The sequence below is a fragment of the Heloderma suspectum genome, chromosome 2 (genome assembly GCF_057233095.1).
Source record: "Heloderma suspectum isolate Gila_16-S chromosome 2, 16-S_ref, whole genome shotgun sequence".
In the NCBI taxonomy this organism is placed as follows: domain Eukaryota; kingdom Metazoa; phylum Chordata; class Lepidosauria; order Squamata; family Helodermatidae; genus Heloderma; species Heloderma suspectum.
The window spans coordinates 323,821,757-323,834,197 of record NC_139459.1 but is presented as its reverse complement, the minus strand read 5'-3'; the positions used below and the strand labels follow the sequence as shown (position 1 = coordinate 323,834,197).

The 12,441-nt window shown below is 39.4% G+C and overlaps 1 protein-coding gene across 49 annotated transcripts in view; it reads right to left on the bottom strand.

The window, feature by feature from the left end:
* FOXP1 (forkhead box P1) overlaps window positions 1-12,441 on the bottom strand; it is a 724,900-nt gene that overhangs the window by 25,406 nt on the left and 687,053 nt on the right. For 32 of the 49 annotated variants that reach the window (XM_084840386.1, XM_084840360.1, XM_084840383.1 and 29 more), the window contains 6 exons: window positions 10,920-11,121; window positions 10,744-10,823; window positions 10,034-10,135; window positions 6,617-6,738; window positions 3,813-3,882; window positions 2,393-2,539 (listed from right to left, as the gene is read on the bottom strand). In XM_084840386.1, the coding sequence (XP_084696512.1) occupies window positions 2,393-2,539; window positions 3,813-3,882; window positions 6,617-6,738; window positions 10,034-10,135; window positions 10,744-10,823; window positions 10,920-11,121 (723 nt within the window). The remainder of the gene's footprint in view (window positions 1-2,392; window positions 2,540-3,812; window positions 3,883-6,616; window positions 6,739-10,033; window positions 10,136-10,743; window positions 10,824-10,919; window positions 11,122-12,441) is intronic. The other 17 variants (XM_084840387.1, XM_084840403.1, XM_084840396.1 and 14 more) reach the window with 3 other exon arrangements.

Here is a 12,441-nt window from a genome sequence, read left to right as displayed (position 1 = left end):
AATGTTAATGTAGAAATTCTAATTTATTTGTTTTTTTAACCTTCAGGGCTGTGATTCCAAGACACATGCTGCACATTGGATTTTTTCCCCCTAAGAATTTCTCCTTCCTAAGTTCCTCACAGACACCCAAACTGCTTGTTAAATACCTCAAATTGAAAAAGTAGTTTGGATATTTGGTGAAAGAGCTGGTGAAAAAAGACCTGCTTCTTATAAGCACTACGTTTCTACTCAGCATGTGCATGAATCGCTGGATTGAGGCATTTGGACCAAACTATCTTTGAATAGAAAGAAATAATGTTTTTGTGAACCACCCAGAGAGCAGCGGCTATTGGGCAGAATAGAAATGAAATAAATACATAAAAACTCCTAGTGCAATGTTAGTTTGGAGCTATAAGAGACCTGTAACGTTACAAACATTTGAAAAATATGACTGTACTAACTAGACTGCTGTCAACCACTGAAAACATTTTGTGCTTCAGGAGAGGAGGCTAAAGAGAACATGGGCAGCACAGAGTTAAACAAAGGAGAACAGGACTGTTGGAAATCTTAATTCATTCCCATTGCTTCACTTTGTGTTCTACCATGTTGAGCCTATCACTACATCTGATGGTTGTTTCACCCCTGTCTAACTTCAGAGAAGTAATCACTAGTAGATGTGCTGCCTGCTAAACGAGTTTAGGGAACCAGCAGACAATAGGATTGCAAACACAGATACTATGCTTTTTGGAAACTGGTACAGACGATAGTCACTGCACTTATAAGGCAAGAAGTAAAGGTAATCTTGAGGTATCTCATCAAATAGAGAGAGGCCTTGGATGACAAGAGAACAGAATGGTTGATGACAGTTGTAGAAGTTGTTGCCATGTACTGGAAAATCCAGCAATGAAACAACCCAACTTGCACTCTTAATGTTTTTAAATAGCCCTTAAGCTGGAGATGCCAAAATGGATTGTAATGGATAAGATCACATCCAGCAAAATGTGGGCACACTGGCTGATAAATGGCGATTTCCTAACACATGCCTATCAAGCAGTCGTTGCTTATATTGCTACATGTAGTTTCAAACAAAGATGTCTTGTATTTTTGCACAGCAGAAAAGGGATTTTGAATGGTTTTGTATAGTGTTTAATTGCTAAAGAAAGCTCAAGACTGCCTAAACACCACAGATGCTAAAACAGATTCCTTCCAGATCTGTGGGATCAGACAGCTGAGGTCAGCAATGAAAGAGAGGTAACTCTGCATATGTTCACAACCACTACTGTTTTTAAATTACTGCTTCATTTCTTTCAGTGTTGAACGCCACTTCAAATGAAGTCCAGTTTATATATGTGGTTCATTTTTCTCATTTTCAGTCTGAAAGGGAGAGATAATTCGGCAAAGAGAGTAGACTTTTTGTGTATTTTGCTTCTCTTAAGATTTAATTAGCACAACATAAAATGATATATTGACAGTCTTTACTGAGTAGAATGTACAGCCATCCCAAATTCTCATTTGACTCCACTTAGTATACTGAATGTGATTTGAAAGACCTACTACTTCCTGTTGTGTGTGGGTATTTTTAAAAAAGTGAAGCCAGTGCAAGAGAACTGAAATTGCTGTTACATTATCACATAATGGGGGGGGGGGGGGATGATGACAACAACACATGTTTTAGAACTAAAACACGAACTGTTCAGTATGATAAGCATATTAATTGAAATTAGTCACATAGCTAACAGAAGCTGAAGGAATGCCGGATCACTTCATTTTTGCCTTTCAGCCTCATGAATGCAAAATGTGCTTGTAATCTTAATACTATTCCACAGACGGAGCATGTCTTTAAAAACTGCACTTCACAAGACTCAAGGGAAAATAAGATCCTAATGAATGGTATTTACAGTTGCTTCATTTACACATGCTTTCATTTGCTTTTCAGAAGTTACTACATAAACTGAAGTAATTAGGGGTAATGTAGGCTGTTACTTCCTTCTTAATCAATCTGCTTCTTGGTTTAAAAGTAAAACTGGAAGTCCAGTAAACCGGTCTCGAATGTTATGGTATAAACAATCAGTTATGGGTGCAATCCTACGCCCAGTTATGCTCATCAAAATAGCACGGATTTCAATGGGGTGTACAGGAACTGCATACAGTTGCCACTTACATTTTTTGCATACTGGCCAAGTAAAGTATCTTAAGACGAATTACTATTAAATTATGTGTATGCACATGTGTATGAGTGCATGTACACAATCTACCTCAGTTATAATTAGGGATGTTGCAGAAATCTGGGGTTTGTGTGTGTCTGGAGTCTGGCGGACATCCACCCGCCTGGCCCCCCTGAACACCAGTCCACGGACCCCCAAGCTTGCCCAACTTGGCGTGCGCAAAATCGTGATTTACATATATACATTACCCGCGATTTTCTGCAAAACGGCTTGCAGGGCAGTGGGATGCTGCGCACCCGCGGACCGTCCAGCAGCTCGCCCCACGTGCAGAACAGAGTTGGTTGGCCAGCGGGGGTCCGGCGAACGGGGCACGAGGTCGGTGAGTTCGGCCATCCCTAGTTATAATCAGTGGAAATTTCCCTGTTGACTAAAATAGGTGGTGGATTGTGTTCTATATGGCCTGGTTCACATGTAATGATTAGCTATGGATTAAATCACCCAGAGTTAGTCAGGGCCATACCAGAGTGAGTGAGCACACTGCCTCACTGGTTCCACTTGACATCTGCTTTTGTAAACAACCCAGGAATGGGGGGTGTTCCTGGGTTGTTTGATATGCCATCTGAACTCTGAAGTCTGAACTTGGAGGCTGTTTGTCCCTCAACAATCCAGCATTCCAGTTTTGGACATCGCATCAAACAACCCTGGAATGGGGCGATAATGAAACCAGATGCAAAGTGGAAGCAGCAAGCGCCTGCGAAGCAGTGCACACACTCTCACATAACTACAGTGATTCGTGGGTTAAAATAACCCATCTATTTGCTGCTACATGCGAACCAGGTCTATGTATGCTCTGTATGTGGCAAAATTAAAGGCCTTCATAGTGGCTGAGAAACAGTGTAGGAGAAGCATGAAAATATACCTCTTAACATTAACAACTGGAGAAATAATTAGAGTTACATCAAATTCTACACCAAACATATGAGGGAAATTAGTCAGTCGAAATGTTTTATAGGAAATTTGAATGAAGAACTACATTATTTTATCATTTTACATGCTTACAGACTGGAGGCTTGTTTATTCATACATACATGCTTACCCACTTTATAGAATATCTAAGCATTTTCCTTAAAATTCTTTTTATCAGCAGGACCAAACTGACATCTCTTTTCTTCTCTTCCAATGTGATGTAAGCTTTAGTTATTTAACAACAGAAAAACATGCTTCTGAAAGACCCTTAAAAGAAAAAAGTGTGTGTGTGTAGGGGAGATCTGCTTTCCCTTTAAACCCATGAACAATAGAAGGTCATGTGACACAGTATCCTATCATTCAGCACATTAATAGCTGTGCTAGAGTAATTACACTTGTGGTATTTTTGCCTCAAGTGAAATTCTGAAATAAGAGGATGGAAATTATGATACTGCTGATAAATATTAATAAGTGAACTTTTAATTTTTTTGCCACAATATTCAAAATGCTAAGCATCTAGCTAATGCTGAAACAGCCTGATATGTGTTTGCCTCCAGGGACCATGATGCTTTATGCACTTAAGAAAAAAGTTTAACGGAATTAAAATTTAATATCTAATTAGAGCAAGGCTAATATATTTTGAAACGAGTAGGGAAGGCACACATGCCTATGTGGCATATTTGCCACGCTCATTAATCTTACCTGTAAAGCAGCATTGAGAGGTGAGCAGTAGGTGTGGCTGGTCTGCATGTTTTTAATAAGTGAAGGGTTTCTGCACAAGGAAGACATATAAAAAAGGTAAAGTTAAATGCAACCAACTCTTGTGCTTCAAGGCGGTCAGGCTTTCTCCCACATGAAAAACAACATAATAGACATGTTATCCCCCCACCTCCCCGATCTGTTTATTACATAGCTCCTTTGACTATCCTCACCTTCACTGAATATGGAACACTTTTCTACTGCATTGATGCTCTAACAAGCAATCATAGCCTTTGGTCTTGGAATCTCAGGTGCCCTTTCGTTGTCCTCTGAGCTACTTACCTGTGTGCAGCTCCTGCGTGAACATTTAAACAAACCAATCATGTGGGCAAGGGCTGATCGCATGAGTCTTTTCCACAGAAACAGGACCCCTTATACCATGGGAAAGAACCATGCAAGTCAATCCAGCCCACATGACCGGAACCTTAAATCAGGGGTGAGCAGAAAGTAGATCTCCAGATGTTCTGGACATTAACTCCCAGCATTCTTGACCGTTAGCCATGTTTGCAGGGGGCTTCTTGGATAGAAGTCCAAAACATCTGAAGATCTACCTTCTACCCATCCCTGACTTAAATATTCACCAAGCTGCTCATAGATGGGAGGCTGGGGGCATGTCTAAAGAACATCTTAGTTAAATGTTGTTTGCTGGATTTTCTTCTCAGACTTCAGATATTTAATTTATTTATCTTGTGGTGTCCCAGAGTGCCCCAATGCACAAATCTGGGAATCACTGTCCAGTGGAATGGTGGATTTTTCCAAATCCAAATGAATGACTGAGAAACCACAACTGTTAGTTACTTCTGCTTTCCCCATCTATCAATGAAATTCTCTGTTCCTGAATAGCTGGGAAAAGAAGACAGTCCGATCCCTATACTGGTTTGGGAATGCTGGGAATTGTAGGACTTTTTTTCTATCTAAACATGTATAGGATTGTGCCCTAAATGATGATGATGTAGTAGTAGTAGTAGTAGTAATGTTTATTATTTGTGAGGCACCTAAAAAAACAGATGCTTGAAAAAACAGAATGTGTTGGATCCAAATGTTGTTAGACTTTGTTCCCACTGAAATAAAGGGAACTAAGTTAGTCATGACTTTTCACGTTGATTTCAATGGGAACTAATTTATAGCACAATTCTATACATGTTTTTACGCAGAAATAAGTTCCATTATGTCTAATGGGGCTTACTCCCTAAGTGTAGTCAGGATTGCAGCTCAAGCCTGTAAGATACTACTGCTGGGAATCCGCCATACTTTTTGAGAGCAAACCTTACTGAAATGAAGGGAAAAAATGCTCAGTAGCAGCAACTGCTGGATTACACCTGAAGAACTATGGTGAAATCACTCAAAACAATGCTTGCCCTAAATCAGTCTTCTCCAACCTGGTGCCTTCCAGATGTGTTGGACAATTCCCAGTATAGCTGGCTAGGGCATGCCAGGAATTGTAGTCCAACACATCTGGAGAATGCCAAGTTGGGGAAGTCTGTCCTAAATCATTAGTAACAACCAAAAACATTATTCTGTATCATTTTGGGATGTTTTCAATCAAGATAAATGGTTAATAAAGGTCTGAATTTGGAAAAAATAAGGCCACTTCCTCTTCAATTGAAAACATGGCATCCACCCTGCATTTTTTAAGAAGTCTTGGCATAGAAATATGCAATTTTAGACACCCAGCAGTAATTTTTAAAAGATTCTCTGCAGTATGCACCTTCAGGGATATCACAGCAATCATCTTTGAGCACTGATTTTAAATGTTTGAATATTTTAATTTCTTAATTGTACCAATATAAACTGTATTGAGAGCATACAGGGGAGCAAGTGCAACTAACATTATCAATATGAAAGCAGCCTAACACATTCTTGCTAATTGGTTATACAAAGGTACCTAGCAGCAGCATAACTCACACATAAGTATCCCTGCATTGTAAGAAAATATCACTATAAACATGTCAGAAGGTGTTAGCATAGGCTTTTGCAAGAAGCAGTGCAATGTATGTACAACCATGACATTTGGGGCGGGGGAATTTATTTTTTTCAGCAAAAGCAATGCCACTACTTGGTGAAATGCAGGTCTACATGAGATGGATAAATCATGCAAAGCAAAAGCAACAGAAAACAAAAACTGGGGGGGGGGGAAATAGTGCGCATCCACACACACACACTCACACACAAAGCAAGTAAAAGCTCTTACTGTGTAACAAGCGCGCCAAAGTTTTCATCAGGGCAGAATTTTCGAGGACGGCCTCGTTGAATATGACGGCCACGTTTAAACTCTTCATCATCAACAGTCCAAAAGGACCCAAACTCATCCTCTACTCTGATAAAGCACTTATGCAGGGATAGGTTGGTGCGAATAGCACCCTGGGATAAGATCAGCAGCAAACGAGATGAAGTGGAAACAAAGGGACATGGGATTGGGGAATAGAACAGACATCAAATACAGGGAAAAGGAAAAAGAAAATAAAATGCAATAAGCATAAGCAAATGGATTGTGAGGGTTAATATGCATTGCCACCTAAAAGCTACTAGCATGTGATGCAAAACAAACACCAAGCAAGCAAGGACAAAGGGGACCGGTGGGCATACAAACGGTAGTGATGAAATGCTCTCTGTTGTTTCCCCTTGACTGAAACAAGGTGAAACTACCTGGGATTGATCTAGAACACCATCTAGCAGCCAAAGCCTCTATGTTAAAACTGTAAGCATGATCCAAGCTAGGCTAAAAAGTTCAAACATGGTGGACATACCCACTGATCTTTTGTGGCCTTCGTTTTTGGAACTCTATTTCATCCACTGTCCATACTGCCCCTTTAACGTTTTCTACTCGCACAAAACACTTGTGAAGACTAAGATTATGACGCACTGCATTCTGCAGCAAGTATAAGAGAGAAAACATTGAGAAAAAACTTTCCATGAGAAAAAGAGACTTAGCATTGTCCATGAACAGCAGCATTCTCAGCCGGCAAGTCCCCTTGCCCTCACCCGCCCTCCACACTGGACTATAACATGTTGATGATTTGCAAAAGAAATACCATGAAAACCATCTCAAGATTCCTTTAATTAGGAATCAAGGCTTTAAAAAAAAATACTTTAATCTTGGCAAGAATTAAAAAAAAAAATCACCCAAATTTTACATATGTACGTTACCGAGGGGCTCATACTGAGCCAGTCACAGAATAACAGGGCTAAAATTTTGTGAAGCAAAAGGTGCACTTGCATGAAAATGTATCCTTTCATGCCAGAGGGAAGAAAGACTACAAAGACAATGAAAAATAGCTGTGTGCAACCACTGAGAGTTCGCTTATTATATTTTCATGCCCTGCCCAAAATTCAAGAAAATGTTAGGTCAAATAATTCCATACATTATGTTCATGGCAACACATTTCAGAGCAGAAATATATCAGATATAGGTCTGATATAACTCTTAATATTCATGTCTTTCACCATATGCTCCAATATGAAAAGTCCCTTTTGCTACCAATTACTGGCTAAGTTGAGTTGGCACATATATTATCAGTATACTTGTATAGCAGACAGAATTTCAGCAAAATACTTAATTGTGGTACTTTTTATCCCACAGGAGCATACTACTTTTTATTGCACAGGAACAAACCCCACTGTTCCCCTCAACCTGTACTGCCTGTCTCACCCTTAGCACTATTCATCTCAGCCTCCAGGAAAGTAAGTGAGATACTCTTGTCTGTGCATTCAGGCTGCTTCGTCCCAGCAGCCAAGATGACCATCTCCCTATGTTGACTACACCCAGATTTCTAATGAAGGTGCACTATGCCTTAAAGTCAACTGATAACCAGTAGAAAAGGAGCAGACCAGAATGCATAGGTCAGCAACTTGCATCTACCAACAGTCAATGGAGAGCCTAGTTTACAGGCAGGATGCCAGAGACACATATGGGCAGGTGTTTAAATAACCAAAAGACTCCTTATTCATTCTATCAGGTGTATATAGTGAAAGGCATTCTAAACTGTCTAAAATTAGTGCACAAACCAAGGTTAGGCATAACACATTTATCATATTAATTAAACAGCAGAGGGAGGTCTGAGCTACATGGGGGAGGGGATTCCAAGAATTCTTTGATACTGCAATTTCACAGCGTAACTAATTTCCTTGCCCTTGTAACACATCCATTCCCTCAGAAGAAGCTAAACAAACAGTATTGCAGAAGTAGATGCATTTTTGGCAGAAAGATAGTTAATAAATCATTAAGAATCCTGTAACCACATATGTGGAAACTGGTGAGGAACTACAAAGGGAGGTAATTACTTCTGTTCCTCTTACTATCCAAGGCACATGAAAATCCAAGTCCCTTACCTCCATTTCTACTCTATAATTTCACTATGTGTAGAAATTTGGATGCATGATTATTTCATTTTTAAAAAGGCATTCCAATATCAGCAGCCATATAATCCGTTGTGTGAGTGGGGCTTAGATGTATAAACACATGGGGCCCAATCCAGCCAGTCCCTTCAGCTTAATTTTATATGCACAAGTCTCTCTCATGAGTACAACTCTTCATTCAGGGGAGGACTGCTGACTGGGTGCTGCGTATGTCAGCAGTAGGAGCACTGCGCACAGAGCAGTACATGCAGGAGGGGTGTTGAGAATGTTGCAGGCAACTGGATCTGTTTCATGAAGCAAGAGTAGCATGGATTCTGCTCAATGCGTGTGCAGGTGAAACCTTTCCAATCCCACTTCCCCGCCCCACCAAGTTAATGAAAATGAGTGAAAGATGCAATGAACGTTGATCAGATCTAGCTGAGTTTGGCAAAAAGGTGAACGTAAGAGTGGCATTTTAGCCTCCATGAAGCCATCCAGTGATCTTCTTGGTAGTGGTATTATTATTGTTACTAAATTGTAACATGTTATTTGGATCGTCTATGCCATCTTGGAAATTTCAAATGCAAAAGTGACTCATAAATACTGCAAACAAGCAAAACAACTATTGAGTTCCTTGCAAGAGGAAAAAAAGGTGTGATAAATGTAATAAATAAATGTTCAAGTGTGAATTCGATTCTAGATTTTTCATGCTCAAACTCAACACCATATAGTCCCCACTCCTTACAGGCTTTCAAGTGTGGTCCAAGTTACTTATCTCACTTACTGAATAGAAACTTCATTGGCTATGAAGTCTGTTGATATGATCCAAAGGAGCATACGCATGATATTTTTGTAGAGTTTTGCTTTCAGAATAGTCTCCAAATTATTATTATTATTTTTAGTCTCCTACTCCTGTTTCATAGATCAAAAGTAGTTTGGAGTTTTGGCATGAGAGCATTTTAAAGGTGGTACCACAAGAAAATCGCAAGCATGCACCAGTGACATTTTCTTCTTAAAAAGCTGTCATGCCAAATCCTCAAACAACTTTTTGAACTCAGGGAACGATGAACAGCAGTTTGGGGTTTTAGGGGGAGGGGAAGCATCTTAGAGGGAACTCTGCAAAAATATTCATGTGCCACGTGTGCCATTTTGGAGTGCAGCCATTTTAAAAGAAAGGGGTATTCTAAGAGAATTTAAACACACACAGAAATTAACTAACAGAGCCAAACTATTGAAATTTAACGCACCAGGGGTATTTTGTTAAATTGCTAGATTTAATATTTTTATTGGCTTGCGTCTTTACTGCTGTGCCCAATTAACCTGTATTGTGTTTCATAATACACTAGTGAATGTTTTGAAATGTTGGCATGTTAATTTAAGGCAGGTGTATCAGCTGGCTGAAAAGCTACTTTTCTATGAATCTATGAAAAGGGGTGTGCGGTTTCCAGCTAAAAGAATGTGTACATAATGCCACATAAAGCCACATCTGATAAAGATTTTTCTTCATCCTTTCCCCTGTACCTTAGCAGCTGAAATATTTCAATGCTAGAAGCAACTACATGGGCGGACTGGTAGTTTAATTTCAAAATGTGGAGGGAAAAAACAGTAATGGGTATTCAAATTAGCAGTATTTCAAAGGCAGAAGATTTTTTTTTGTCTTTTGCCAACCAGCAAGTTGTTTGTGCAGATAAGAGGCACCCTATGTGTGTCAAAAAACTGATCTAAATTTCAAAGTCCACACACTGCTACAATTGGTTATGTCCGCAGCACTGTCTGTTCTGTACATGTCAAACAGTAAAACGAGAGGCATACATGGCAATAGGGCATACCTTCCACGTTGCTGCATTGCGTCTGAAGTAAGCAAACATTCGTGTGAACCAGTTGTAGATTTCATTTAGTGTTAGCTGCTTTTCTGGAGATTCAAGAATGGCCTGTAAAGCAATTAAAATGCAATAGTGATCTAAGACTAAATGAGTAGAAAACACACATGCACATTTGTTTGAATAAATAAAACAAAATGTGACTCAGAACACAAAATCCAAAAGAAGGTTTCGCACTATGATCTAAGATTAATGGTTGTATGTAATAGCTCAATGGCAGAATTCAAAATGGAATTATCTAATTGTTTTGAGTTTTATTTCTGTTTCCTTACAGAAATATTAATTTATTAGTCATTCATAAAGCAGAATCAAAGAGAAATGCAAAACATTTCACTAGCTGATTAAAGCTTAGTAATTATTTTGAGCTCAGATTAATTCTAGGGATCAGAGATTACTGTAGTTTGTGATAATTGACTTGCCATCTTTAAACAGGCTCATTTTCACTGTTGTGTGAAATGAATTTCCTAATAATCACATCGTATTGTAATACTTAATCAAAAGCAATTATGGTATATGTATTGCAGTTGCAGGGGAAAAAATCCTTATAGCAAGGCTTCAGCATGCCTGCATGCTAACGGGTTTTTAATCGGTTCTGTCTATAGCATCATATATATGTACAGCTGTGAATCCAAGCAGCTATTCAGTATGGTTTCACTTACCTGTCTAATTAAGGATGCATATGTAAAGGGTGGCCTGACTTCTGCATTCTTGTAGAATTCTTGGTTCTGCGCAAGATCTGCTAAATAAAGTATAACAGTCCTCGTATTACCATGGCCCATTGTTCATGAAGAAATGAGAAGAACGTAAGAGCCTTTCTGTACATCCATCTAGTTACCTGAAGAGATGGGCACGTTGTATTTGTCAGAGTACCGCCTTCGGATAGGCCCAACGTTGTGCATGCTGGTAGTAGTGATGACAGAAGGTCCCTGGGTAACAGGAGTGATGGGTGCTGTTGGGGTGGTGGGAGTATGAGGTAAGCTCTGTGGAGAAGCCTCCGATGCAGTCTTTGAAAGTGTGACGCTAGATACAAGATTCAGCTATGAAAATAGAAAAGGAAATAGGTTTCATTAAAAAAAAATATTTCTCACATTTTCCCCCCTCATGAACTGACATGCTGTAGTAATTAAGAGTGTGGGCTGCAGGTTGAGAAGGCCCTGGCTCCAATACCAGTTGGCCCTATACAAGCTACTGTCTTCAACCTCAGGTCCAGCTCCCCCCACTATCACCTGCAATATGAGGTTAATGATACACTCCTACAATACAGCATTATTAAAATTCTGTATGTTGAGAGTGCTCTGAACACTCTAAAATATTATATGAAATGATTAAGTAAAATTAAGATATCCAAAAATATTTTTTACTTTTTTCCCCTTATAGACATGAAAGCACAGCAGAAACATTTATTATGTCTTTAAATAAGTCCATGAAGTCTCAAGCAGAATCTACTACACGTGAGCCAACCCATACCAGTGCAGGTTGGGTTTCAAAAACACTCCCAGAACCAAACAGATACATAAAAGATTTACTTCCCAGATTTACTTCCCCAAAATTATTATTTATTTTTTTTTAAAAAAATCTATCTTACAGTGCACAACTACTACTAATATTCTTTCTGATTTTAGCAATCTGAGGCTATAATCACAAACATCCGTCATTGGAAATACATCTTTTGAAAACTCTGCTATTCAGAGTCAGTATCAAACTACAGATTTTCAGGCTAGAGCAGTGAATTTCAGGCGGTGCAGCTTCTCTCAGCTTGGCCTAACAGACCACAACTGCCACAGTTCCTGCTTCAACAGAAGTGTTACATGGAACGTATCACAAGGCTAAAAGATATGACGCCGGAAGATGAGCCCCTCAGGTCGGAAGGTGTCCAATATACTACTGGGGAAGAGCAGAGGGAATTTCCAAGTAGTGCCAGAAAGAGTGAAGCGGCTGGGCCAAAGCCAAAAGGACACTTAGCTGTGGATGTGTCTGGTGGTGAAAAGAAAGTCAGATGCTGTAAAGAACAATATTGTTTAGGAACCTGGAATGTAAGATCAATGAATCAAGGTAAGCTGGAGGTGATCAAACATGAGTTGGCAAGATTGAACATCGACATCTTGGGAATCAGCAAACTAAAATGGACAAGCATGGGCGAATTTAATTCAGGTGACCTTCATTGTAATTCATTGTATCTACTACTGTGGGCAAGAATCCCTTAGAAGAAATGGAGTAGCACTCATAGTCAACAAAAGGGTGGCAAAAGCAGTACTGGGGTACAATCTTAAAAACGATAGAATGAACTCAGTATGAATCCAAGGCAAATCATTCAACACCACAGTAATTCAAGTCTATGCCCCAACCACTGATGCCGA